The 27697-nt window shown below is 46.4% G+C and overlaps 7 protein-coding genes across 7 annotated transcripts; 4 read left to right on the forward strand and 3 right to left on the reverse strand.

Moving 5' to 3' along the window:
- Window positions 1-1689: 1689 nt before the first annotated feature.
- EDB91DRAFT_1011073 (uncharacterized protein) lies at window positions 1690-1929 on the reverse strand (the record flags this gene model as incomplete). Its single annotated transcript, XM_041312417.1, has 1 exon — window positions 1690-1929. A coding segment is annotated over one exon (240 nt), but the record flags the coding sequence as incomplete, so codon positions are not given.
- A 542-nt stretch (window positions 1930-2471) lies between these two features.
- Window positions 2472-4264, reverse strand: EDB91DRAFT_1253543 (uncharacterized protein; the record flags this gene model as incomplete). Its single annotated transcript, XM_041323667.1, has 2 exons — window positions 2472-2881; window positions 3994-4264. The coding sequence occupies 2 exons, from the start codon at window positions 4262-4264 to the stop codon at window positions 2472-2474; spliced, it is 681 nt and encodes a 226-aa protein (XP_041172136.1).
- Window positions 4265-7052: 2788 nt separating this feature from the next.
- EDB91DRAFT_1086152 (uncharacterized protein) lies at window positions 7053-8176 on the forward strand (the record flags this gene model as incomplete). The annotated part of the gene is made up of 6 exons (XM_041315997.1): window positions 7053-7055; window positions 7102-7227; window positions 7276-7534; window positions 7640-7881; window positions 7906-8021; window positions 8044-8176. 6 exons carry the CDS (start codon window positions 7053-7055, stop codon window positions 8174-8176), a joined length of 879 nt encoding a protein of 292 aa, XP_041172137.1.
- Window positions 8177-9428: 1252 nt separating this feature from the next.
- On the forward strand, window positions 9429-11518 carry EDB91DRAFT_1086153 (uncharacterized protein; the record flags this gene model as incomplete). Its single annotated transcript, XM_041315998.1, has 8 exons — window positions 9429-9444; window positions 9593-9624; window positions 9649-9747; window positions 9928-10039; window positions 10099-10110; window positions 10245-10385; window positions 10535-10583; window positions 11143-11518. The coding sequence occupies 8 exons, from the start codon at window positions 9429-9431 to the stop codon at window positions 11516-11518; spliced, it is 837 nt and encodes a 278-aa protein (XP_041172138.1).
- Window positions 11519-15566: 4048 nt separating this feature from the next.
- On the reverse strand, window positions 15567-16199 carry EDB91DRAFT_1086154 (uncharacterized protein; the record flags this gene model as incomplete). Its single annotated transcript, XM_041315999.1, has 1 exon — window positions 15567-16199. One exon carries the CDS (start codon window positions 16197-16199, stop codon window positions 15567-15569), a length of 633 nt encoding a protein of 210 aa, XP_041172139.1.
- Window positions 16200-19565: 3366 nt separating this feature from the next.
- Window positions 19566-20596, forward strand: EDB91DRAFT_864024 (interferon-inducible GTPase-domain-containing protein). The gene is made up of 2 exons (XM_041328637.1): window positions 19566-20412; window positions 20478-20596. The coding sequence occupies exon 1, from the start codon at window positions 19683-19685 to the stop codon at window positions 20097-20099; it is 417 nt and encodes a 138-aa protein (XP_041172140.1). The 5' UTR covers window positions 19566-19682; the 3' UTR covers window positions 20100-20412; window positions 20478-20596.
- EDB91DRAFT_864082 (peptidase S28) lies at window positions 20400-23497 on the forward strand. Its single transcript, XM_041328638.1, has 10 exons — window positions 20400-20412; window positions 20459-20995; window positions 21052-21096; window positions 21149-21443; window positions 21495-21551; window positions 21685-21869; window positions 22093-22275; window positions 22328-22349; window positions 22402-22624; window positions 22673-23497. The coding sequence occupies exons 2-10, from the start codon at window positions 20746-20748 to the stop codon at window positions 23006-23008; spliced, it is 1596 nt and encodes a 531-aa protein (XP_041172141.1). The 5' UTR covers window positions 20400-20412; window positions 20459-20745; the 3' UTR covers window positions 23009-23497.
- The last annotated feature ends 4200 nt before the right edge of the window (window positions 23498-27697 follow it).

Here is a 27697-nt window from a genome sequence, read left to right on the forward strand (position 1 = left end):
TCGGCCCACCCGTCTATCTAATATACCCCTACATCAGCCCACCCGTCTATGTAATAAATAATTTGCCTCACCCTCGGCCCACCCGTCTACCTAATAATACCCCACGTCAGCCCACCTGTCTAAGTAAAATACCCCATGTCGGCCCACCCATCTATCTAATATTTCCCTACATCAGCCCACCTGTCTATGTAATAAATATTCCACCGCTCCCTCGACCCATCCGTCTATATAATAATATTTGCTATACATCTCTCCTCAGGTCTATAATATATGTCAATCCTACTCTACATATTACCCATATGGGCCCACCCATCTCCATAATAATATTTCTCCCGGCCCATCCGCCATCGTCAATGATATATATAACATCAGCATAGATGGGCCCACCTGTCAACATCGGAAATAATATTTCTCCTGGCCCACCCGTCAACATCAGGAATATACATGACATCGGCCCATAATCCGCTGGCCCGTATTACATGGGATATTATGTAGGTCGGGTGACCCGTATAGTACGGGATTTGTCACTGAAGGGGCTCTCTGGTGGGCTCACTTCTCCAGAATGTCATAGTGCTGCCATCCACTGTCTTGAAGATGATGCTGAGTTGTCCGAAACTGAGCAGGTGGCAGCTGTTCGGTTGTTCTCTCGTCAGACTGCAATTGCAGATTCATACCTCACAATAAAGAAAAAGTCAACTCACACTCGTTACATTCAGTCAGAGTTAGCTGAATTTAGTCTAGGATAGTACACTCCGTGTATTTAAAATGTACTGATAACTATCCCACATAGCTTTGGCAATAGCATCCCTAAGCTCGGAAGCCTGAACTCGTTCTGCAGATGAGATATCACCTCCAAGACCCTCAAACCCATTTATCACTGCCCCGATAATATCACCATGGGGAGTTTCACGTGCCTCTGGGAGGTCATTGTTGTCATAAATACGGATGAAATTGTGTAGTCCACAGATAGCAGGGACCATTTTTGCCTGTGTTGTGAGATCATACTCGGGAGAAACCACAAGAAGCTGAAAACGCCTTTTGACCACTCCAAAAATCCGTTCAATGACATTACAGGCTTGTGCATGACGCAAATTGAAAAGTTCATGATAGTTTTTGGGCCTAGATGAGTCATGAGAAAATAATAGCATGATAGCGGAAATGAAATACCGTAAACCAATCCTACCCCACTCGTTTAGATGGTATCGTTCTCCATGGTATGGGATCATGAGCCCATTGCAAATTGGAAAGCCTGCATCAGCAAGGAAATATTTACCAGGAGGGATAGTCAGGTTACTTCGTCAAGCATCCTCATAGATGTGAGCATGCAGCAAGCACATTCTGCGAGAGACAACCTTTTTGGTTGCAGTAACGTGCCATGGCATCATCAGGAACAAAAGCATCCAAATGAGTCCCGTCAATTGATCCTTGGCAGTCTTGGAAGAATGGATAAAATTTTGGGTTGTCCTCGATCTTGGGTGCGAGTTGGGTGGTCACGTCAGGAAGTCGTACATAGGCATTATAGAAAGCATCAGACATGAGGAGGTTGAGAATGCAATGGATGGCTCTGATAAGCAGAAGTCAAATTCTAAACTCGTCAATAATTAATATGGTGGCACACTTTGTGAGAGTACTCGGACTGCGCTGAAATTGTTCTTCAAGATGACGCTGGGGTAGGCCAGTTACAGCAAGATACAGGAATATTCTGAGCTGCTCTTCAGCTGAAACATGTCTTGTGTTATGAAGGCCATGTTTGATTAGCTCATGGAGAAGGGCCTGGAATACATGTTTATTCATTCCCATTGCATCATAAAAATGCTGAGGATGGCCAGCCAGAAGCTCGTTCAACCATTGTTGGCCAGTGAGCTTGGAAGTATTTTTGGGAGTTTTGTTGTAGTGGGCAGCATAATGATGTTGAGTAATGGAAGCAGCAGCAAGTGTGATAGCGATGACAGCTGCCCATTTTTTTCTTCATTTTCGAGCGTGCAAAGTGCTTTCGAGTAGTGTTAATTACCATCAGCAAGTACAGTAGGGTACACTAGAAACAAACTCGCTGCCCAGTTTGGGCCATTTCACTGGTCTAATTTAGCCAACCATCAATTGAACCTGACCAGCAAAAATTGAACTGGACTCAGTTGCCGAGCTGGGCCTAAGTGTTCCCCTTATTCCTCTGCCCCTATCAATATTCCCCTTGTCCCTTTTCCTATCCTCCGCCTTCCCCGCTCCTACCAACCCTTCCCCCTGCTCCTATCCACCCTCCACATCACTCCCTGCCTTCTCTGCTCCGCTCCTAGTCAGCTCGCTGCTAGTAGCTCTTACTTCCCAACCCTCAAAGCGGACTGAAGCGGACCACTTGTCCTATCATCGGACAACATCAGACCCGCTCCAAATTCAGGGCACATACTCGGCTAAGGGTGCAGCACAAGAGCTGAAGCCAAGCCCCGACCCCTCTGCCTCCTGAGCCGGCATGGTACCTAACAGGCGGTGCGGGTGTTGCTGGTGAAGGCAGGTGGGGTGTTTCCAATGACTTTAGGCATGTCGTCGTCTTCGTCTTCTGATAGCTCTGATTCAGAGTCTATGTCAATGTCTTCTTGTTCTGGGGGAGTTGGTTTGACAGGGGGAAGTGGTGCGTCTGGGAGTACTGGGGTGTTCAAGGAAGATGCAGGGAAATTGTTGTGGACCCAGGATTCAGTGGAAAAGTCCCAGTGATGGTTGACAGGTGCTTTGGTCTTTAGAAATCCTCTCCACTCGTAGATGGTATGGAGTGTGCCTTTTTTGTTGGGCTTTACAAGCGCATGATGTTCTTCATTCCAGGTAAACCCTGGATATGTTCTGGTGGGTTCCGTGATGTCTGATGGGGGCACCGACTTGAGGAGCAGTGGTTCTGTAAGTAACTTGACCTTTTGTCACACTCGGCATTGTCAGATGTCTTAGTAAACAAAAGTGGTTGAAATTTCTAGTAGCACCCTAGTGCTAAGTCATGCAATTAAAGCAGTAGATTGCAGGCCCTGGTCTGCATAGGTCAAGTTAAGGAATACAGAGGGTAAGACGATGGTTTAAATAAGAGAGTTAAAGCAGAGTCTGAATATAATAAAGAGAAAAGGAAGTCGTACAATGATACAATGACAAATAGGAACAGAGAAGAGAGAATCGTACAATAGAATGAGATGGAAGGTCATAGAAGGATTAGTAAGCGAAGGAAAAGGAGAACTGTAACACAAAGCTTGTCAAATGTCACAATCACTTTCTATTCTGCAGGGATACATGATTCATGTCCTCTTCCTCTTGTTGAGCTGCTACCACAACTCATTACCTTGTAACCTGTCCGAGGGTCACATCTCACGTACACCATTGCCATGGTTTTTTTACAAATGGATTCCAAGTGGGAGCAGGGAACATCATTGATGTTAGTGCACCCATGAAGGAACTTGTTCTCCTCAGAACTGGAGTGTGTGCACAAGACAGCCACAATACACAGGTTGTTAAGGTCTGTCATATCCCATATCTCCAGATCCGGAATTCCGGATCTCCCCCACTAAAGTCCGGTTCTCCATCCTGTTATTCCACCCAGCACTCCACCTTCATCTCCGCACTCACCCCTAGCTCCTTTTAGAATAGCTATTGCTCTGGCTACTGGTTATATCCTTTCCACTATGCTTACTGATCCGTCTGTTTGTACTTCATTTCCGACCTCACTGCTTTGATCCGTATACACTTACTAATAGCCTTTCGACATGCTTCGTACACAGCCCTTACTTTGCTGACTGATTTACTTACATGATACCTGCAGTATATAAACTCCTGTGATACTCCAGAACTCCTTAGTTCAAATATCATCTTAGTTCTGCTCATTTCTGCTTCTCCAGACTTGAGTCTCATCTCTTGTCTACCTCCGAGTCTCAGGGGTTAAACCTTAGGACTAAATCTCTGGCTCTACCTTAGGGTAGTCTAAACTCTGTTCTGTTTCTACTCCGGACTTGTCCATAGTAGCCTTACTCCATTCTCTCATAATCTTCCAGAGTTCTGCCGAACTCCCCTGACGTCTGACCTCCAGACTTCCCCTCTGCCCCTTGGAAATTAAGGGCACGTACTCGGGTAAGGGGTGCAGCACACGAGCTGAAGCCGAAGCCCTTTGAGTAACCTCCTTGAGAACAACCTTAACAAGGTCCCAGTGACTTGCACTGGAGGGGTCCAGGGACGGATCAGGGCAAGTAACGAGGCCCAAAATATAACCACCTCCATGCTTGAGGAGGAGGTAGTTCTGCATGTGGTTGGACCAGACACACCAGTTGTTCTTACTGCGGTCGAGGACTTCAATTTTATCTAAGTCAGTTTGACTAAGTGTGATGGCTGTAATGGATGCCCTGAGGACATGGTAGCCATAGGCACGACGGTGTTTGGTGGGCTGAGTGTCGCACTTTTAGTGCCTGAGCTCCAAGAGCAGGTATGTGCAGTGGGTGGCATGAGGAAAAGAGGTGGGAGATGAATAGATAGCAACTTGCAGGTATATATACCTGTGGATGACTGTGATTGATTCTCCTCAACCGAAGAAGGAAAGATTAAATGTTACAATGACATTGATAGAAGTTGATAAGATCCCCAAGGGTTTAATAACCCGGCGAGGTTGTTCCTAAGACCTGCTGGTGTATCTAGTTGGTAATTCCACTCCTTGTTTTACGAGAGAGCAGGGCTCATAACCTGTTAAGACTAGACACAATGTTAGCCCTCAGTCATGATGGAACAGACTATATTAAGTACCTAGACACAATGTTAGCCTAAGTGATCATCAGTATCTAGTAGTGGTTAGAGTAATCGAAAAGGCTTACCCTCAGTCGTGATGGAACAGACTGAGGGAAGGTGAGAACGTGAAATGGTATATGTAGGGTGGTTCGAATTCCAAACTTCAACTCCACTTATTGTGTCGGCATGCTTAGCATCAACATGTACTCTGATAATGAATTCAAGAACACATACTTATGGTTGCCCACACACTTACATCCGCTGTCCGTCCATTCTGCAAATTATTCATTGGTCGGTTCATCCTTATGAATGTGTCAATTGTCATTCATAATGAATTATATATGTGGTACTTCGCGAATAACTGTGAATTTATTTATGAGGTCGTCGGCCATCCATTGGATGGTGTCTTCCAGTTCATGGTAATGTAATTGTGTCAGAGAATTTGTGGGGGAATGTCAGGTTAACATACAGTGGGGTGCTGTTGCACTGGACCAATTGTAGCTGGTATGACTCATCTGTGATACATGTCACAAATCTACAAGGAGCAACAGCCTGAGCTTAAGTCCTATCATTCAAGTCTGTAAGTCACTCAGTGCTAATCACTTGTGCTTTCTTACATTTAAATACAACACTGTTGTGCACCTGTTCATATTTGACTGTGAGGCTACCTCTAACCATGACCACTCCCATCAAACCAACCAAGTGAACACCCTCTAATGCTACACCATCTCCAGCTTGAGTGGTGAGCTGTGGTTACTTTAATCTGGCTAGCATTGCTGCTCTTCACTCATCAACATTCACAGAAGGCTTCAGCAACAATGAATGCCAAGCAGCTGCTAGGGCACTGCTTAGGCATGACATTGTGGGGAATTCCCCCACTGTAGGTGTAAAACCCCATCCTTTCCACATCATCTCACATCAGTTCCGCATATTCCACACGTTCTGCGTTTCCCGCGCATCATCCGATGGGTTCCGCATTCCCGCGCATCCTTCAGAACCCGCCCGCACTATCCGATATTCCCGCACATCGTCGGACAACCTTCGCATGTCCTGTCCCCATCCTTCCAGGTCCATTGGTATGCTGTATCCCTCTTCCCACTGTTCCTAACGTTATCCAGATCAAACTGACACATGCCCTTATGGCATGGACCCCTATTCCGGAGTATTGCGCCCATGTGCACTGCCTGCCTTCACTTCTGCTTCCTGAGAAGTTTACTACCTGTACCTCAGTGTTCCTGGAAAATAATCTTCCCTTTAAGTAGTGCTACTCAGGGCTTGGGTGTTTTTTATTGAATCCCATCTTTTACCTTCCCACTTTCCCTTCACCTTACTAGAGGACCGCTTTGACTTATGCCCACTATCAATCTAACCTCATGATATACTTCCTTCAACTTCGCCTGCGAGTTCCGACGAATCAGTATGTTCCGTGCTTTATCCATTTGAGTTCTGTTTCATTCCTTTCCATTCCGCTTGAGTTCCACTTGAGTTCCGCTCAGGTTCCGCTTGTTCTGTGCGAGTTCCGCTTGTTCCGCTTGTTCTGCATTTTTGCGGATCCTCATCCTACTTGCAGTAGGGTTGATTAGGGTCGTTTAGACAGAGACTAGTACTCCCCAGTAGCAATCCCCTTAAGGGTCGAACATGCTTGCTCTCAAGTGAGGCAGTAGGCAGCAAAGACCCAACTGTGTAGTAGATCGATTTCTCTCCGCTGCACTTGTTGTACCCACAACGTGCATATTTGTGACGACTCTTTGACAATAATAGTCTCAAAGTGATCAGACCAGGACTCAAATAATGACAAACAAGGAATAGGGGTAAGAGTCAAACAGAAGGTGAGCGATGGACATCAAGTAGATTCCTATGGAAGGTACAAGAGGTTTAGACTAGAGAACTACTGACTACCCACTAGGGTTCATATACCATGAGAACAGTGCACGGACCAAGATGAGAAAGGTAATTATCTAAATAAGAAGGTGAGAGAAGTATCAGGTGTAAGGGTCCAAGGGTAGAGGGTTTTGAAGAAGGAACATATAGATAGCAGTGGCTAGGAGATCTGAATCATAATGGAAGAGAAGAGATGGCAATTAAATAGAAGATCTATCTCAGATAGAGATCGAAGATCCAATGGGAGGAAGATCAATCAATGACTTGATTGGAGATGTAATTGGCAATGTGAAGGGAGAGATGTGGGCATAGGGTATGGGTGCTTCTGTGACTGGTTGACGGGATGAAGGGTGATATATGTGATGAGTGTGAAGAGGTGAAGGGGTCATGTGACTCAGGTGCTTAGACTTAGACACCACATTGAGGTAGGAAAAATGGTTTGTTTGAGGGACTTGTGATAATATTGATGGTACTCATTATCAGACAAGGACACCTAAGGGTCTTCACCCATCTTACATCGCATTAAATCCTCCTGTGGAACAGATGGACAAGAGGACCCTCACACAAGATGACCTACTAGAAGTGGGGCTGCAGGACATATTCAATGCAGTAAGTTCAAGTATCAAGTTCAATTATCTTGTCTGATTCTTTTCATAGGTCAACTTGCAAGATCACCTCAACAGCAGCATCTCACTTATTATCTGCTGTGCTGGTGTGGTGGCAGGTCCAAAATTCTTATCTGAGAAAATTCCCTTGGACATCTATATTACTCCCTGCAAGTTGCAAGCGACACCTGAGTGCATTGGTGGAGATGTTGCTGTTTGGGCCCAAGTGTTTGCTCAGGAGTTTCCCATCCCTCATCTCCAGTGTTTTTTGCAAAGTTGTGCTATCGAGAAGGTCACTCCACTCAGGTGCTGTAAGTTATTATCATACTTATATATTGTACACCACTAACTCAATTGTAAAGTTCCTGCTACTCATATCAGTCTCAATGGATTGCAATATCTACCTGCACCTACAGTTCCTACCGGTGCTCGCATACAATGCTCAGTGCAGCCTTCCGAGGTCTTTGGGAGCAACCTACAAGCTTGTGCAAATGACTTGGAAGCAGCCAATATCCCATCTGCTGCTATTCGTGAAGGGGTGATGCTCACCAAAAGCATATCAACACAGCCTGCAGCATTTGTGGAGGTGCCACATCAGCTTTGCCAATGCAGACTTGCAGATGTATTCTGTCCTAGTAGGAACCCTGGTGAGAAGTTAGTGGGTCCGATATTGTCACATCAGGGTCAAGATGGTTTTGATGCCAGCATGATTGCCCCCGCTGCTGTTAAGGTCGTGCTCAAGGGAGAGGTTACTCAAAGGGCTTCGGCTTCAGCTTGTGCGCTGCGCCCCTTACCCAAGTACGTGCCCTTTAATTTCCAGGGGACAGAGGGAAAGTCCGATGGAAGTCCGAGGAGTTCTGGAGGACTTAGTGTCGGTGGAGTTCGGCGGAACTCCAGGAAGGCTTATGCGGGGATGGAGTAAGGCTACTATGGAAGTCCAGAGTAGAAACTGAACAGAGGTTAGACTACCCTAAGGTAGAGCCGGAGAATTAGTCCTCAGGTTTAACCCCTAAGACTCGGAGGTAGACAAGAGATGAGACTCAAGTCCGGAGATTGCAGGAATGAGCAGAACTAAGATGATATTTGAACTGAGGAGTTCCGGAGTATTACAGGGGTTTATATACTGTAGGTATCATGTAAGTAATTCAGTCAGCAAAGGTAAGGGCTATGTACGAAGCATGTGGAAAGTCTATTACTAAGTATAACAGATCAAAGCAGTGAAGTCGGAAATGAAGTAAGAATGGACAGATCAGTAAGCATAGCGGAATAGGACATAACCAGTAACCAGAGCAATAGCTAATCTAAAAGGAGTTAGGGGTGAGTGTGGAGATAAAGGCGGAGCGCTGGGCAGAATAGTAAGATGGAGGACCGGACTTCAATGAAGTAGATCCGGAATTCCGGATCTGGAGGTACGGGATATGACAGCTGCGCTCATAAGTATTGGTCCAAACACCAATGCTGCCCTGGATCAGCTGAAACTTGGGGATGAGATTCTGCCAAAATTGCAAATTCTAGCCAGTACCATCCATAGCAGCTGATGGGAGGCAGTTTTTAGATCTCTGAAGTGGGACCTTAACTATGAACATGCTTCCCTGCTGGCAAAGGCTCTCCTCACTGACTTACAGGGATTCATGCTAAACCCTGATGCTGTAAAGGTCAGTAATTTGTTCATGCACCAGTCTCCATATTAATAGTCCCTTTTCACATTTAGCCTCATTCATTATTGGCGCTTACCATACTGACTGTCATTCTGAAGATTCTTGGCATTTTGGTTTTCTTGTGTGCGCTTTACTTGTTTGGGTTATTGTTTGTGTACTACTAGATCTTGAAGTTGTTCCATAGGCTCAATATATGCATCAAATGTAGTTTGCTTCCTGGAATACCAACGCACAGAAATAATTTTATTCCTGGTGTGTTAAAAGTCTTAGCTTGATACTGACAATATTCTGATGTCTAGATCTCCCCCCCCTTCGTAGAAGATGGTCTCTGAATCATTCCACACAAAGAAGTGCAGTACTACATCTTGTTGTAACCAGGCACCTCAAAGATGTCCAAAGGTTATGCTGAGAAAAGAAGCACAAGCAGCACTCAAGGTTGCACAGTGTAACAAGTCTCACAAATTCAAGGATGCCCTTGATGATGCCTAGTACCAGATCAACGAGGCTATGAAGACTATCGCTGGATCTCACCAGAAGAGCATCCAACATGTCCAAAATCAGTTGTACTTTGGTTGTGGTACACTACACTTGAAGCATTTGCAGCCAAATCTCTGGAACATGTTTTGCTGGAAGAAAAGCCAGGATAAAGAAAACCATAAGTTTTTCTTTTTTTTTTGACTGCTATATACTTATTCTAACATATACATCCAGACAGTGAAGGTAGAGCTGCACTTCAGTCGCTAGTCTGTGATCATAAGGAAGCATAGCATGCACTGTCAAAGCAAGAACAGGAGGACCTCTTGAAGGAGTTCACAGAGCAGAGGGAGACTAAGACTCTTGGTTTGCATATCTTGATGAAGTCGAAGGTAAACAATATCACTCAGACTTTGAATGCTGTCGAGAATGAGGTTTGAAGGTTTATGAAATTTTACATTGTAATCTTTCTAACTTGGTTTTATTCATTCTAGCTTCACAGTCTTAAATGTCATACTAGCGCCAAGAGCATTTTATTCACAACACATGGCTCAATGGATCTCCCTTTATAGGGAATTACCTTCACCACTGAGGGTGTTCAAAATTTCATGGGTTCGGTGATGGGGATCAACAATCAGGACTTCATGAGCAAGATGGAAGGATTCGCCATCCAAGGGATGAAAGGTCAGAATTTTTTTATTGTTAACACTATCACCTGTGATCCAACACTATTTTATTTACAGGCACCAGGAAAAGTCATTGACAGCTCGTCTCTGACACATGCACCTCAATGCACCTGCTCATTAATGTTGGACTCCATCAGTTCATTTACTTCCACGATGACAGCATCACTTACCTCCATCAATAGAAGAGATCACAGGCTAGCCAGACAGCATTAAGTTCGCAAACCTCAGCAATGTGTCTAGCACACTCCCTGATCTCAAAATGCTTGAGCAGCAGTGGGAGTTGAGTGCTACAAAATGGATAACCATAGATGACAATGAGCTCAAGAAACTTCACCTGGAACATTGTAGGGAGTATCCCTATGCTAGGCTCATATCCACCACTTTTCCGATGCATCAGGCGTCCATCCGACGTCCATCCGACACCTATCCATTCCATCCCATACCCATCCGTTTTTTGGATGATATGTGGATACCTTCGGATTTCCCCCTATAGCTCGCGCATCCACCGCATCCATCCTGTCCACATCCATTCTACCTCATTTGTACGTACTCACACACATTTTCTTGTTACTGACTGAACACAGACATATCCTCTCACACTCCAGTATTTTTCAGATAGCTTATGGCACGGTCTAGACTTGCTACCTATATCTCTATGTTCTTTGAAAATACTTACTTCATGTAACTTCCTCCCACTTTTCCTGCACCTTACCAGAAGGTTGCTTTGACTTATACCCACTATCCATCCAACCTTTAATGAACTTCCTTTGACTTTGATTCACATCCTGTCCGATCTGCAAGTGCCATCCGCTCCATCTGACGAATCCATACATTTCACATCCTATCCATTTCATCCACTTTTGCGGATCTTTCATCCTATAGGGTCGCTTTAGACAGAGACTAGTATTCCCCAGTAGCAATCCCCTTAAGGGTCGAACGCACTTGTTCCCAAGCAAGGCAGCAGGCAGCAGGCAGCAAAGACCCAACTGTGTAGTAGATCGATTTCTCTCCACTGCACTTGTTGTACCCACAATGTGACAAGCAGCTTAATAAGGGCAAGATCATTGACCATTGTTAACACACTCGCTCTGACAAGGGAAGGAAGCGCAAACAATCTGCAGTGTCAAAGGGAAATGCTAATCAGCACAAGATCCATAAGAGTGCTGAATTCATCGAGAGCAGTGATGAGGAAGGCGAGGAAGGCAAGCCTGACCAGCCCCCAACTATCACTACTAGTCCTGCAGCACAGTCTGCCACTGCACCCTCAGCAGATGAGTCAGGACCGAGTACTCACCCTACAGAGCAGTTCAATACTCTGGAGTTCCCTCAGTTCAACGCCCATGAGTTTGCTCAACTCAATGCTCATGAGTTCACTGCAGGGTCCAGCCTTCCACCTTTCAACCCTGATGCTACCTTGGCTCACCTCAACACATTGTTCAGCCCAGATAACTTCCTTGATTTTGGTGACACCATCTGATACATTATCTCAACTATGTTTATCTCCAAATGTCACACAGTATTACAATGCAACCAAGTTGGCGTCTATTCCAGATTGATTCATTCAATGAGAGATATGGTTATGTAGGACAAGGAGAGGTACTGTGATCTATTGAATGGGTGTATGTCATAGCAAGAGCATGTTGTATGAGATAATGAATGGGGAAGTGCAGTGTACACAAACTATTACTATAGACAGGGCAGTATAGGAACATCTAAGGCAGCACTAGGCAGAGAAAGTGGACAGCTCAACCATTTTGAGACAGACGGAAAGTAAAATGATATCAACATACCTCAAAGAGGTGTTGATATTATGGGGGAAGCTGCAATAGGCCATATTGATGGCAGTGGAGTGGGCTGGCAGTTGGATGGCACTCAAGGAGTGTATCCGATAAGGTGTGGATGGTATGGGGGAGGCCACACATTGACGATAGAAGGATGGGCTAGCAGTCAAGGTGGCGGTACTTGGTCTGGACAGGAGAAAAAGCGCAGGGACTGCAACTGGGCTCCAAAATGATGGCGGCAGTGATGAGCTAGCCTGGGGAGAGGGCAATGCTGTGGTAGGCATAGACACTGTGAAGGACAGTGAGGGCAAAGGGCAAGGTGCGTGGGAACACCAATGCACCATAGATGGATATAATAGGTACATGGCAGGGGCAGGTGGATTACATATGCTTAGGATTACCTCTAAATACCCACCCCACCAGCCCCCATTGTGGATAGGTGAAGCCATGAAGGTCATAGATGATTTGGGGCAGTATTTAATGCCAGTGTTGAGCTTTAACACAAGTAAGCCTAATTATAGTTGACCAGGCACATAATTCCCACTACCTTTAGGTAGCTGGGTATTTGTGGATGTGGAAAAGAGAAAAAAAGTGAGGATTTGCAGTGGTGGTGCAATGTGGATATATTCAGTGGTTTTTTCTCACATTTTGATTTTGTTGTCTTTTGTTGTTAGCCTCATGCATAGATTCTTTATTCACTCTCCCATTATGTTGTTTATGGTTGAGGGTATAAATGTATCTGTTGCATGAGACGACTCTTCTGAAATTTCTCTACTCTCTGTGTCTTTCTTGAATTCTCATGCACTTGCTCATTCTCGAGAGGGTGTTAAGGTTGTGCTCAAGGGAAAGGTAACTCAAAGGGCTTGGCTTCAGCTTGTGCACTGCGCCCCTTACCCGAGTATGTGCCCTTAATTTCCGAGAGGCAGAGGGGAAGTCTGATGGAAGTCTGGGTAAGTCTGGAGGTTAGACACAAGGGGAGTTCAGTGGAACTCTGGAAGGCTAGGAGCAAATAGAGTAAGACTACTTCGGACAAGTCCGGCGTAGAAATGGAACAGAGGTAGACTACCCTAAGGTAGAGCTAGAGATATAGTCTTAAGGATTATGTTACGCTGATGGTAATCAGAGGAGGTTTCAAGTCAATCAATCTACTAGAGATGGCACTCTAGAGAAGTCAAAGGAATCAAGGTGGATTCACTAGTGTCTAACTAGTAGTCTGAGGATGTATCTGGGTAATTCCAGCATAGGTCAAGATGTGAAAGGTGAAGAGGAAAATGAAAGGTGTCACAGACAACCGTAACAATACCTCCTTTCTAAGGGTTAAGTTCCCAGAACTTCAACTGAAACCAAAAGAAACAAAGAAAAGAATGAAGATCCTAAATCTTCAAAGTTGTAAAATGTCTGAAAATCAAAAGAAATCAAGAGAAAGAGTCAAAAATAAAAGCAAATCGGAAATTTGAACTTTTCCAGAATCCAATCCTTCATAGTTCCAGAACTATCTTGTCTTGTTTTCTTCTGATGGATACACATTTATCACTTGTAATCTATTTTGTCGTCACAGACGTCGTTCATAGTTCCTAGTCTGTTCCTCCTCTATGTTAGGTACTGTGCCAGCTCAAGAGGCAGAGGGGTCGGGGCTTGGCTTCAGCTCTTGTGCTGCGCCCTTAGCCGAGTATGTGCCCTGAATTTGGAGCAGGTCCGACGTTGTCCGACGGTAGGATGAGTGGACCGCTAGGGTCCGCTTTGAGGGTTGGAGAGTAAGAGCTGCTAGCGGCAGACCGACTAGGAGCGGAGCGGAGAAGGCGGGGAATGATGCAGAGGATAGGAGAAGGGGTGATAGGAGGATATTGATAGGGGCGGGGTAATAAGGGAAAGGCTTAGAGCACAGCTCTAAGTCAGAGCAGAGGGTCGGAGGGTCAGAGGTGACAACAAGTTGAGACTTGTGTCCAGAGGAGGCAAGGTCCTACTGAGAATCCTCACAGGATATAACTGCGAGAAGACAAGTAATATTAAGACTAAGGAAAAATATCTAAGTACATGATATGTTATATACTACTATGTATGAGGCAGTGATCAGGATAACTATGCAGTAAGGCTATGTACCAAGGATATAGTTTGTAAGTATTTTACATAGGTGAAGACATAAGTCAGGGCAGATATCAATATGTACGCATCAGATCAGTGATTGAGCGGTAATAGGAATTACCGGTCATCCGGAAGTAAGGGTCTATGTACCAATAGGGAAGGCATATATCTAAAAGGGGAAAGAGGTCCAGTTGAATGGAGAGGTTTATGGAAGGGGACCGGTTGAGCGGTTGAGCGGAAGCATAGGGCGGAATGTGGACTTGTGATAGGACGGAGCGGGGGATGAATGGGGCGGAGCGGGTCGGAAAGCGGAGCAGATATTGATATGGGAGCGGTCGGATCAGGTATATGACAGGCCGACTAGGAGCAGAGCAGAGAAGGTGGGGAGTGATGCGGAGGGTGGATAGGAGCAGGGGGAATGTTTGGTAGGAGCGGGGAAGGCAGAGGATAATGTGGAGGATGGAAAAGGGTCAGAGGGGAATATTGAAAGGGGCAGAGAAATAAGGGGAAGACTTAGAGCACAGCTCTAAGTCGGAGCGGAGGGTCGGAGGGTCGGAGGGTCGGAGGGTCGGAGGGTCGGAGGGTCGGAGGTGACAACAAGTTGAAACTTGTGTCCAGAGGAGGCAAGGTCCTACTGAGAATTCTCACAAGTAGTAACTGCAAGAAGACAAGTAATATTAAGACTGAGGAAAATATCTAAGTACAGGATATGTTATATACTTCTATGTATGAGGCAGTGATCAGGGTAACTATGTTGTAAAGCTATGTACCAAGGATATAGTTTGTAAGTACTTTACACAGGTGAAGACATAAGTCGGAGTGGATATCAATATGTATGCGTCGGATCAGTGATCGGGCAGTAATAGGAATTACTGGTGATCCGGAAGTAAGGGTCTATGTACCGAAGGGGAAAGTGGTATCTAAAAGGGGAAAGAGGTCCAGTTGAATGGAGACGTTATGGACGGGAACCAGTTGAGCAGTCGAGTGGAATGCAGACTGTGATTGGATGGAACAGAGGATAGATGGAGTGGAGGGGGTTGGAAAGTGGAGCAGATATTGATATCAGAGTGGTCGGTCGGATCAGGTATATGACAGCATCTTTCCTGTCAACGTCATTGGATCCAAATTGAATCAGAAAAAGGTTGATTCTGTCCTTCACTTTGCCATGTTCTTCCAGGACAGATTGTCCTTTCAGCTTTGGGTCAGTGGTGTTGTCATTGAATTCTGTCACATGAGTGGGAATCATCAAAGGAGTCGTTGGAGGGGGAGTCGAGGGAATAACCAAGACAGTCACCGGTGGTTCTTCATAGACTTCTACAATTTGGGTTCTTCTAAGGACAACAATTCATATTGGTTGCCTTGTATCTCCTTTCTAGGAGAGTGTCATCAATGGAGGAGGTCGAAAGGGAAATGCACCTCCTTTCTAGGCGTCTTGCCATATCCTGTGCTCTGGGGTTGCACTATTTGTGTGGTCGTGTGTCTTGCGTTCTTTGCCTCTAAGCAAGCTTTCAAATGCTCAGGGCAGTCTTTTGCTAAGCCTTTCTGTCCACAGAGGAAACAGAGTCCTAGTTTCATCATTTTCTGCTTTTCATCAGCCATAATGGTCTGAGCAGACTTCTTCGTCATTGTGGAAGGAGATATACTCGACTTCCTAGATCTGGTTCATGTTTTCCTAGGTTCCAGAGGAACAATTGGCATCATCGCCATTTCATCGGCCCAGTCAATGCGGGCTTCATTCTTCTCACTTATAGAAGCAGGAGTCGGGAGAATCGTCAGGGTAGGAGTCAAAGGGACAATGTTCCCGAAGATGGGAAACACTGAGGTGTCAGGGAAGAGAGTCGTGATCATTCCAAAATGAATTGCTTTTGGGGTCTTGGCAGCTACTGCCAGAGGAATTATGGTCGTGGCTGTAACAGCCGGGGTGGATATCTTCATGGCAATAGCCAGAGGAGTCAGGGTATCATCAGGAATAATCCTGGGAATGGTCAAGGGAGTTGTCATCTTCCTAGCATTGAGTGTAGGGAATACTACTTCATCTTTCAGGTTGGGAATAGCCTGAACAGGCCCCTGAGGGTAGCTTCTGCCATTCTCATAGAGCTCTACTTGAGAATCTCTGGATCTGATCTTGTATCTGAAGATCGTTCTTTTGCAACAGCAGTTGCAATAGTCGCAGACCTCGAAAGGGATAAGGTCACCATCATCATCTACTGCTAAGAGTCGGGTTGTTGCTTCAGGATAAGCTCTGTCAGCGTTCTTTCCACAAGCCTGGTTTTTGCAAGGTCCAGCTTTCAGCATAGTGATGTCTATCAAAGAGTCGTCAACCTATGTTCATCACCAAGATAGAACAAGTGGAGGATCAATGGTAGTTTAATGACATCTCATTCATTTGTCATCTACATCGCAGAGGATGGGTTGGGGATGTGCACAATGATCAAAGGATCGGTGCCGTAAAATATTATCTTGACCTTTTATTACGCTGATGGTAATCAGAGGAGGTTTCAAGTCAATCAATCTACTAGAGATGGCACTCTAGAGAAGTCAAAGGAATCAAGGTGGATTCACTAGTGTCTAACTAGTAGTCTGAGGATGTATCTGGGTAATTCCAGCATAGGTCAAGATGTGAAAGGTGAAGAGGAAAATGAAAGGTGTCACAGACAACCGTAACAGATTAACCCTAAGACTTGGAGGTGGACAGGAGATCAGACTCAAGTCCAGCGAAGCAGGAATGAGCAGAACTAAGATGATATTTGAACTGAGGAGTACCGGAGTTTTACAGGAGTTTATATACTGTAGGTATCATGTAAGTAATCAGTCAGCAAAGTAAAAGCTATGCCCAAAGCATATGAAAAGTCTATTAGTAAGAGTATAACAGATCAAAGCAATGAAGTTGGAAATGAAGTACACATGGACAGATCAGTAAGCAAAGCAGAAAGGCATACAACTGGTAGCTGGAGAACAGTTATTCTAAAAGGAGATAGGAGTGAGTCCAGAGATGAAAGTGGAGTGCCAGATGGAGAATAGGATGGAGAACTGGACTTTCACAGGGGAGGATCTGGAGTTCCGGGTCCAGAGGTATGGGATATGACAGAGGGTGTGTTTCGGGCTCTTGTGACTTTGCTCAAAGGAGATGTTCAGTTCTCTACTGATTTTCTGTTTGCACTTCGCAATACCTTGCTAGTCACAGTCATCCTAGGTCATGATTGGTATGCTTTCAACCACTGAAAAACACGGAGCAGGATCATCAACAGCACTGACAACTTTAAAATGACAGCTGCTTGCAATCTTTGTACTATCAGCTCTTTCTCGCTCCTATGTCCATAATCACTGTTATCAAATGTTTCTTGAAATAGCACATTCAACTGTACATCAGCAAATCACTTTGCCTCTGTGGGCTCTGTACAGCTCTGTACAGAAGGGACCAAGCTGCAGCCAGCCATTTTTCGGTGGTGGGAAAAAAAAAGTGTTTTGCTGATGTATCTCTAATATTCTTGTAACACCAATAATCTTGATCGGCATTAGAATGACAGACTCAATTGGAAACAACAACCCCAACATTAATTACAACGACTCAAAATCAAAATCAGAAAGAACACACCCCCCCAAAAAAAAAGAAAAGGGTAGCGGGCACTGCCACGGATGTGGCCTTTCGCGACTTATCACCAAGTATAATAAGGCTTACTAATTGGGCAACCTAGGTGGCGTAGGGCGCTTAAGTCTTTAACGAACGTCACACTATCTTACCTTAACTAAATAGCCTTTCAATGACCTGGAAGTTGCCGGTGCTCGCCTCGTGCTGGCCTGGCCTCTGGATGGATGGGCATAAGACCTATAAACCCCGCCTGCTGCTTTGTCTCTTATCTTCCCTGCGGAATCCTGAGAGTCACCCGGACGCTGCATTCAGGTTACTGCGATCGATACAGAGGTGAGCGAAGCTGGAAGCTCCGGAGTCCACAATCGGTTAACGTTAGTCCAGGTCGTACCGGACACACAGAGAAGTGGTCGCGATACAGCCTTTCTCACCGTCAAATTTTCGCTCGTTTGTTTGCGCTTCAAGGACCTAGCCGCTTTAGCAAGGCTCCCAGTTGCTCCGGCAATGCTCGCGGCTGTTCCAGTGGTGCTTGCAGCTGTTCCAGCTGTTCCAGTGGTGCTCGCAGCTGTTTCAGCGGTGGTTGCAGCTGTTGTTCCAGCGGTGCTCGCAGCTATTCCAGTGGTGCTCGCAGTTGTTGTTCTAGTGGTGCTCGCAGTTGTTGTTCTAGTGGTGCTCGCAGCTGTTCCAGGAATGTTCATATGTGCTGCGATACTCGCAGTTGTTTCAGCAATAATCCTAGGCGCTTCAGTAATCATTCTCCCATCGCTAGCGGTAATCTGGTTGGTAAAAAGATCCGTATGTTTTTTTTTTCATCTTTTGTGGGCTGGTTCATTATTTATTTTCTTGTCAGATGTGACATCCCTTCGAGACCGCCCCCTTCCCCTGTAGTTGCACATGGTATTGCATTAAAAATGTCGATTCGATTCGTTACTTAAAACTCCTAGTTGCATCATTTTGACAATGAAGTCTGGGAACAACCATCAGGAAGTATAGGGTCGTAGGGCGTCAATCCAAGGGCCAGCCATAATCGTGGGCTCTGACACGAGCGGACATTGATGAAGGACGGTCAGATCCTGTCAATGCTGAGTGAGATTGCATAGCAAGACGACGCAAAAGGTTTGACTTACGCCAGAAGCCCTACTAGGCTGCCCATACGAACGGGATGAATTTGATCAGTATGGGCATGCTGCGGGCCCCGAGACGCACGTGGACATGTAATGAACTTTGCAAATTTTTTTTTGAATCTTGCACAATTATCATCTCGATTTAATTTGTTAGATTTTTATCTACCTCTTTTTCTACTAGTACTTCGACCTATTTCGCCACATGTCTACCTCTAACTGTTGTTCACTGGGACTAAGTGTTCACAGGTTGGTGCATTGGGAATTCCGACTTGCCTGCCTGGCGACCATCGTAGATCTCTGATGTATGGCTTCCTGTCGGCCGGTTCTATTCCCCCTTCACGTGTGCTAGTAGCTTTCCAATAACCTGGAAGCTGCCGGTGTCAGGTTGGATCATACTGGCCTCGTGTTCGCCTGACCTCTGTCTGGATGAGTATAAGACTCATAGTACATCCTACTTACCTTGTGTCTGAATCATTGTTTCTTTTCTTCACTGCAGAGTTTCCATCACCTGGACGCTGCATTACTGCAACACATACAGAGGTGAGTGAAGCTAGAAGTTCTGCAGTCCACGATCTCTTATAGTCTATGTCACGTTGCGAAACAGCCCTTCTCACCATCAAGTTCCCCTCCGTTCGTTTGCGCTGCATAGATCTAGCTGCTTCAGCAATGCTCCCGGCTTCAGAAATCATCCTAGCTACATTCGCTCTCACACTCCTAGGAGTCTTGTGGAGGACACAAGAAGACGATGTAAATGGAACAACAGAAAGAGCGGGAAGGGAGGAAGTCGATGCGGCGAGGCGCGGGACGAACGAGGCGGAGGACATAGCTAGAAAGACCCAGAATCGGGTCGATCTATCATAGGCACAAGTCAAAGAAACGGAAAGAGCCGGGTGTGTTGCGGAGGGAGCGGCAGAAAATGCGCAGAGGTGTCAGGAAGAACACGAACGGGGAACAGGCACGGCTGCAGCAGCTCTTCGCAGAGCAGAGGAAGAGAAGCTCGCGATCGAGCGTGACTGGTTTGAAGGAGTTCGCCCCGAGTGCCGCCCTTCGGAGGACATCGTTCGGATGAAGGCCAAGTATGGTTATAACCCAAACTTCCTCCACCTCGCAGTTGTCGGCTCTTCTGGAGGTGGGAAGTCATCCTTCATCAATGCCGTCCGCGGCCTATCCAACGATGACCCCACTGCCGCTCGTACGGGCATTGTCGAAACTACTAATGCCGTCACGGGATACCCTGGTCCATGCCCAAACTCCCGAATCATTTGGTATGACGTTCCTGGAGCAGGCACTCTAAACGTTCCTGAATGGCAATACTTCAATGACCTGGGCCTCTATATTTTTGACTGCATCATCGTGCTCATGGACAATCGTTTCCTGGACTCTGACCTCGCCATCCTTCGCACCTGCGAGCAGTTCAGCGACGTTGACACAACACCCTGGGGTGATGATGCATTAAAGCTTACAACCGCAAGATACTTGTAATGCATGAACAGTTATAATTGTAACCCTGAATTATGCGGCCAGGAAGTTTTCGTGTGGTGCTGGCTGAAGTGAGCGGCAGACAGTTGAACTTATCAACATATCGACAACGCTCTTTGCACTTTACCGCCTCACTTCTGCAGTACCGAAGTGACCAGACGAGCAACTATACCGTCTCCTTTGGCTTATATTGAGGAGACTGTGGTACAATCCTGGTCATCCACGAAGTATGTGCCATGCTGGCGCGTGCATTCTCCACAGTGGTCACGACTTAACCACTGCAAGATAAGGGCACGCTGGCATTTCCCCATTCAAGGTGAGCTTCCAAATCTCCATCGGCAGGCATGATTATATTACCAAAGTTTACAACAATTATCGCAGCCGTGCGAGCTGTTATTTGGAATGTCGCCGCTGAGCAAATGCCAGCGGTAAATTCATACTCCGTAACGATCCTTTCACCAAATTCAAGCCGGGCACATTACGCCGTTGAGCAACCCGTATCATTAGTCTGCAGCTTCGTCCAATTAATGTATATCCTCATGCCAAGCGTGTAGCACGGGTATCAGCGACGTGTACAACTCGATCCTATGGCGACATATAAAGTCTTTCCTCCTGTTGTGTAGTCCCATCCTTGCGATTAAAGCTCGACATGATGTGGGCCATTGCAACGCTCCTACTTGCAGGTGTCGCCCAAGCAGCTATCCCTAATGCCATGCTCCGTGGCAGGCCTTCTCTCCCAAAAATCCCAGCGCCGGAACATCCCGTCACTTCGCCGAATGGCACGGCGCTCCCATCCATTGCGACTGTCTATTACTTCGACCAGCTCATCGACCACAATGATCCAGAACTCGGAATCTTCCAGCAGCGGTACTGGATGGACTGGGAGTTTTATGAGCCTGGTATGTCCTAAGGATTGAAGTGCAACTTCAAGTGTCGTTTACATGATGCATTGAAGGTGGTCCCATTATCTTGATGACGCCTGGAGAAGATGCCGCAGATAGTTAGTTTTGCTATACTTGACTCGCGATTTTTCTCAAGTACTTGGTTTTCAGACTACATAGGCTACGTTACCAATGGCAGTATCAATGGTCTCATTGCTCAACAACAGAAAGGTGCAGCCATTGTCGTCGAACACCGTTTCTTTGGCGATTCCAATCCATATGACGACCTCACCTCACAATCTCTCGCTTTCCTCACCATTCAACAGGCCATTGATGATCTGGTTTATTTCGCTACGACCGTAGACCTTCCGATGCCTGGGGGTGATTGCGTGAAGCCAGGTCAGGCGCCATGGGTGCTGATTGGAGGAAGCTATTCGGGAGCCCTCACCAGTTGGACGATGGTCAAGTGAGTATCGATAATGAATCCTGTTGTTTCAGTATGGTGATCGACTTGAAGCAAACCGGGAATTTTTTGGGCTGGATACGCGTCCTCCGCCGTTGTGGAGACAATCACGTATGTCAATTTTATTGCAGTCACCACTCATCTCCCATTGACGTGATACAACGCTTCTCCTTCCTTAAAACACAATTGATATGAATGAATCCGCACACAACATGGTCATTCGGCCCCTTCTCAACAAAAACAGTGACTATTATGCCTATTTCACTCCGATTCGCGATTACATGCCACAAAATTGTTCTTCCGATGTAGAGGCAGTGATTGCCCACCTAGATTCGATGTACGCAGTGAATGACACCTCTGGAATTCAGGCGCTCAAGGAAGCATTTGGTCTTGGTGACATTGTACACGTAGACGATTTCGCCTATGCACGTGAGTCATCCTTGTCCCTTGTTCAGTCTTCATCTTTGGGCACCACGCCTTCTGATCCGTAGTTTAGTTTATCATGCGATCAACGCGCGATGATTTCATTCAAGTTACGTTCCCCGTTTGGTTACGAGTTTCTCCTTTCCCACGTCCTTACCTCGAATTTCTCTTCTGACGATATTTTTGATCTGTTGCTCTTGATCTTGACTGACTCTGCTCGGACCAACAGTTCAATACAACCTGTTTGATTGGCAAAATCTAGAGCCTTATGTTGGCCCAGGAGCACTGTTCTTCCAGTTCTGTGATGCACTCGAGGTCAAGGACGGTGTCAATGCCGGATCTCAAGGATGGGGACTTGAAAACGCCATCTACTCTTGGGGTAAATTCTGGAATACCACATACTACAATCATGGTAAGACAGTTAGTTTGATCCTCGATTGAGATGGCTAAACTGGATGGTGAAGTGTGTAACACCCAGGATGCCGAGTGCGTATCCCTAAAATTTAGTGCCGTACGAATTGGCTGACGGCGACGCTAGGACCTGTATTGGGACGTATAACACGAGCCAGTCCTACTGGACTAATGTTACCGTGAATAACGCCAACAGGTCGTGGACCTGGATGGTGTATGCATTCTCTTTCAAATCAATATCTGATCTGACAAACCTTTCCAGGTGCAACCAAGTCGGATTCTACCAAGTTGGCCCTCCCGAAGGCCAGCCTGCGATCGTGAGCCGCATCCTCCAACCCATTTACGACGAGGTACGTATATTGCATTCAAAAATGACTGCTCATCAACATAATCATCAGCGCCAATGCGTCAACATGTTCCCTCGAGCCTTCGCCTCTCCACCTGAGCCTACTACGGCGGAGACCAACAAAATGTACGCTGGCTGGGACGTGGATATCCCACGTCTCTTCTTCGCCAATGGCTTGCGCGACCCTTGGCGCGAGGCAACTGTGTCTGCTGACGGACTGAACAAGCCTAACACTACCAGCATGCCGATCTACGAGTCCGATGGATTCCACGCGTCAGACTTGATCGTGGAGAATGGCATTGACGACCCGTCGGTCGCCGCCGTGCAGGAAGCAGCATTAATGTACATGAAGGAGTGGCTTGCTGAGTGGAAGCCTTCCGCCTCGTAAATTATCCCATTTTTCGGGATTTGTGGACATGCGAGTTGTTTATCGATAACTTATCGTGTTATATGTCTCAGACTGCAATGGAAGGATGGTGCTGGTTCTTTCCGACCGCTCGGGAACCGCACCCGTGGCACCCAGAGGCTTGGATTTATTGATTTTCCGTGCTACATCCTGTAGAGCTAGCGCCAGCACTTTGGAAGGGCGAAGCAGAACGTGAGTATTCTGCACTACTCTTTTTCTGGCAGGCCCTTCACTGTCGCACTCAATTGAGAAACAGAGTGCCGGAGGCGCTCTACTGAAAGGCAATGTCGAAAGTCGACTCAAGTTGAATTCCAGTGATGTGAAGCAATGGATGGCAGTACGAAAATGCAAGTGACATGGTACAGGCTGGGCAGCTCAACGTTGACTCCAATTGTTACGTTTCCGAGTCGATGTCTCCTCGATTTCGAATTCAATACAAAGTTGTGACCTCAAACAAGCATTGAACTAAATTCATACTCTTTCTGTGTCCGAGTCGAAGTCAGTATCGTATATTGACGGATCCAACCGCGCATTCCTCACTATATGGCTCCAGCTCTATAGCAATTTTGTGCCTTCCACGTTCATGTTGGTCCTTCGAATAGAAGCTGAATGAGAGAAAGAACGAGAGACAGCACGACGCACTATGAGTCTTGGATCCCTGTATTGAAACCAGTCACACGTTTCAATTGCGCGCACGATCAACCTCAAGCGTGTCCTAGGAACGTCAACAAGGAAATTGAATACAAAACGCGTACAGGCTGTTGATATGTAAGACCCGTCAATGGTCATTGTACATGCACGAACATTGTCAATGAAATAAACTGTGACATACTAGATGGCAGAAATGAGTTCACGAGTAATACTGTAAAATAAATAGGCAGTCCACTGTCTTCCAAGTGCCGATAAAGCGAATTGAACGTACCAAAGGAAACCCGAAGGGACTTGGACTAGATGTATGTGCGGGTCCGCAGGTGGTAGCCTTCAACCGCTTGCCGGAACTCCAGGTCGTATGGAACGGTGAAGGAGGCCATTATCTTGTTTGGTGCGTCGTTGGTATTCGGACGTAAAGAACCTCTGACATCGAAGAATTTTGGGAAACTGAATGTATGGAAATATGCATGGCCTTCAATATCTCCGGTAGTGTACCTCCAGGTCGAACTAGGAGTTGGCAGACTAAGTCGAAGTCCTGCGGAGAGAGAACGCTGTTGACCCCCGGAGTATCTATGAAGAGGTTCCAGATGACTCGTCCCGGTATTTATCAATAGACAACCGAAGCTTCGGACGCCGAGAGGGACCATGCGAGTGGTTCAACTATTGAGGGTGGGAGTTTTCGCTCTTGAGTGTAATAGGTCGTTAGAACAGTACTAGTCGTCCTATAGAGATTCAAACATTAGATGATGAAATTGAGTGGGCTTGCTACCACAGACAAAGTACTTTCGTCATCAAGCCACTGAAATCTTTGATGTCCGAGGCACTTAGGAGTCGAACGAAGCCGTCATCACGGGCTACGGAGGTGGTGTCCAGATCGACTGAGGAGCGTTTGGGTTTTAGGAGTCTAGTAATATAATGGTGATGCGGGCGCGCCGTTGAACTTAAAGGCAGTGGAGATTATCAGAACACGACGGTGCCGATCATCTCCACGGCCTTCGACAAGGTCCACGGATGGAAATCCAATATTCAATTTCATATGTAAGGGTGTGTTGACAAAGTTGGCAAGAGGATACTGCCAGCGATGTTTCTGTCGTAACTGCGCTTACGCACCAGCTGGTCCCTGACTCCGCTTCAGTTGGACGCATTGTAACATATTGAAGTGGATAAGTGCACGCGGAGACCATCTCTCTTGTGACTGACAAATCTCCGTTTTCCACTTGACTATTACTGGTATGCAGCATGTGAAATACTCAGCTAGTAGCTTGCAATCACTGGGAATACATTCAAACACTCTCGCCCGGTTCCCAGTATTTTACATTTCGTTGTACAACGCTAATAAAAATTGATGCACTTAGCCCTTCACTAGTAGACATCGCTAGATCCGCCACAGAACCGTTGGGCAGAAAATCCGTGCGCAGTTGCCATAGTGGTATGAGACACCTAGTATAGTAAAATTAACATTATCACTACGGTCCTTGAAAAGCTCGTGACAGATGAACGCACGTAGTGCGCGCCGAGAGTGGGCAGGCTAACATGTTCAAACAGCCCATCGCAAAAACAACCGCGTCACATGACAGGCACGCTCTTAAGTTACAGTTCAGCCACAAGGGAATTGCCGGATAAACGCTTGCAGAGAAAAATGGAGAGAAGACTACTTAGTACTGCCTGTCCGTGTCCGACAAAGACCCTCCCCCACTAAAGTGCCGGGAGTCGGGGATTATGTGTGTTTGCTCGACACTACATAATACACAGGCGGCCACACACGCTTAAAGTCAACAAAATTTCAGTGCAATGGAGCGGAATTGGCTCGAAAGCCGTAACACGAAGGAGCGACTATCTTTCTTCGATTGGTCTGGCTAGGGGAGACTCTCGGAAGCGGTACTTAAGATACCCCAGGACTCAGCGCCTCGCCAGCATCTGACCCATCTTGTAGTCTTCGCTCGTAGTCCCCGGACACTGGCGGAGAGATGGCACTAGACATCACCTCAGATGCCAAGAGGTGTGTCATTTCGTACCCCGTCTCGTCGCGTAGTGAAAGAAGTAATAACTCCCAGCGTCAAGTGCCTTGGGGGGCCTTCAAGTTCCTTCAATATGGGACCTATACCTGCGATCTATGCATCCACCCCCGTTGTATGCCATGACAATTTCAATTTCTCAGTCGTTCCTGCAGCTGCCATCCTCGTGAAACACCTGAAAGAACGGAGGGAAATCAAGATGAGGCCTAACACCTATGTACTCAGAGTTAGTTGCTGCATACACGCGCAGACGCCAGCGATAAGCCCATCGGAGCTCTTCAACGATGCCGCGCCATTCCTTCAGGCGTCCCGTCCGATGATCGAATGGGACGCGAAAATGAATGGTGCGCATTAGCATTTGAGATACGCATGCCAACGCGGAGTGGCATGTTAGCGCGACATTCGCGGATTGTATGTGTTGCTTCCAAATCGCGCATGAAGAGATCGGGGTGTGCGGGTACGCTTCAATCAGCCTCTAGTCCTGGCAGCGTTCGCTAATACTGAAAGGGAGTAAGTAGTTCCGGGCTGATATCCGTTCACTATCTAATAGCGTAGAAGTGCAGCACGGCATAATTTATTCTAAAAGATTCAATTCACTCGTGGCTCATGGCCGTAACCCTCCCAAGTGCTGTGCCCGTTGTCTCTGCTCTCGGCTTCCGCCCTGGGGGCTTGGTCGTCACTGTTCAGGCGGTTATATTCCCATAAATGTAAGAAAGAGGCTTGGCTCATTGCCACTGTCTTCCTCCTTAGCCACGTCAATACAAGAGATCAGTCTGCCGTACGGATGAGTCAGTATCTTAACAGTGCTTGTCACTGGCAAGTTCATACGAAAGTTTCAGATCAGTGGTGGGGCGTTATCTCATGGTCTCCAGGGCTAGATAAGGTCCTTACTACGTGAAAAAGAGGGTTGGATGGGCAGAAATGTAACGGGGCAACAGTACGTACTTACTGTAAACTCGGCACTGTCGTACAATTGTCATTCACTACCAGAACCCTTACAAGATGACGAAATTCTGTGCTTTATAAGTACTGTACGTCAGTGATCAGCGACCCACCACTTACCCTTTGAATTCCCCATTTGATCTGCATGTCGGAACAAGCAGATGTCTCTGCTCTCCGCTGGAATAACAATACATGTGGTTCGTCAGCTCCGTTTAACCTGGCTGTGAACGGACCACCGTGCTGAACTTCATCGTTTTCCAGTAGTAATCATTACCCTGGTATCCTATGACTACAGTCAGTAGCTTTCATGAACCTTGTACTACAGCTGAGCATCGGATTATCTAGTCCTGCAGTTCGAGAAGGAGGTAACGAAAAGCTCGTTTTCTCTTGGTCGAGTCCTCATGATTATATCTATCACAGGTCAAGTATATTTGGGTTAGTGTTGAAGTTGAAGTTGTCAACCCCCCAAGCCGCGGAGACTGATTGAATACCCAGAAAAGACAGCGGTTACTGATGACATATCTTTACCTCGCTGTGAGTTCCGCCCTACCAACATGCTTCATGGTTTTTCACTTCATTGCTCTGCCAGGTCCGATATTTTGGTATTTTCCTTGCAATGTACGTTGCTGTGGTTGTGTCATTCAGATAATACATTGTATACTGACACTGAACCTAGGCTTTGCGCCTTGTGTATGTGATGGGGTGCCAACTGAGCCATCATTAGCTGACTAGTATCAGGGGGAGGACTGATGAGTATTCCTGAGTCAGTGAGTTTTTCGACGCTTGCTATCTTTAGAGCGTTCTCGGCTGACATATCGTAGTCGTACGTTACGAGTTCCATTTACTTTCAAGTCTGGACGGTCGTTGACATCTTATTTAGCTGCGAGTATATCGTCTTCAACTGAAACTGTTAGCTCATCATATGTGCGATTAACATAGGCTACCCTCTTATGGTTTTCATCGAATGGGGTTTTTCTGCATATTTATGCTTGGCGGAAGGTAAGTAGTACATTCTCGTCCTCCCATTATGCAAATAAATTTTGAATCACCAGTTATTCTCATC

The sequence above is a fragment of the Suillus paluster genome (genome assembly GCF_016628075.1).
Source record: "Suillus paluster strain FC165 chromosome Unknown EDB91scaffold_87, whole genome shotgun sequence".
Classification (NCBI taxonomy): domain Eukaryota; kingdom Fungi; phylum Basidiomycota; class Agaricomycetes; order Boletales; family Suillaceae; genus Suillus; species Suillus paluster.

Bases quoted from the DNA above. Each gene is read 5' to 3' on its own strand.
- EDB91DRAFT_864024 (XM_041328637.1), top strand. From the start codon at position 19,683: ATGAAGGCCAAGTATGGTTATAACCCAAACTTCCTCCACCTCGCAGTT.
- EDB91DRAFT_864082 (XM_041328638.1), top strand. From the start codon at position 20,746: ATGATGTGGGCCATTGCAACGCTCCTACTTGCAGGTGTCGCCCAAGCA. The intron at 20,996-21,051 runs GTATGTCCTAAG...GATGCATTGAAG, and splicing joins CTGGGAGTTTTATGAGCCTG to GTGGTCCCATTATCTTGATG. The intron at 21,552-21,684 runs GTATGTCAATTT...CAACAAAAACAG, and splicing joins GCCGTTGTGGAGACAATCAC to TGACTATTATGCCTATTTCA.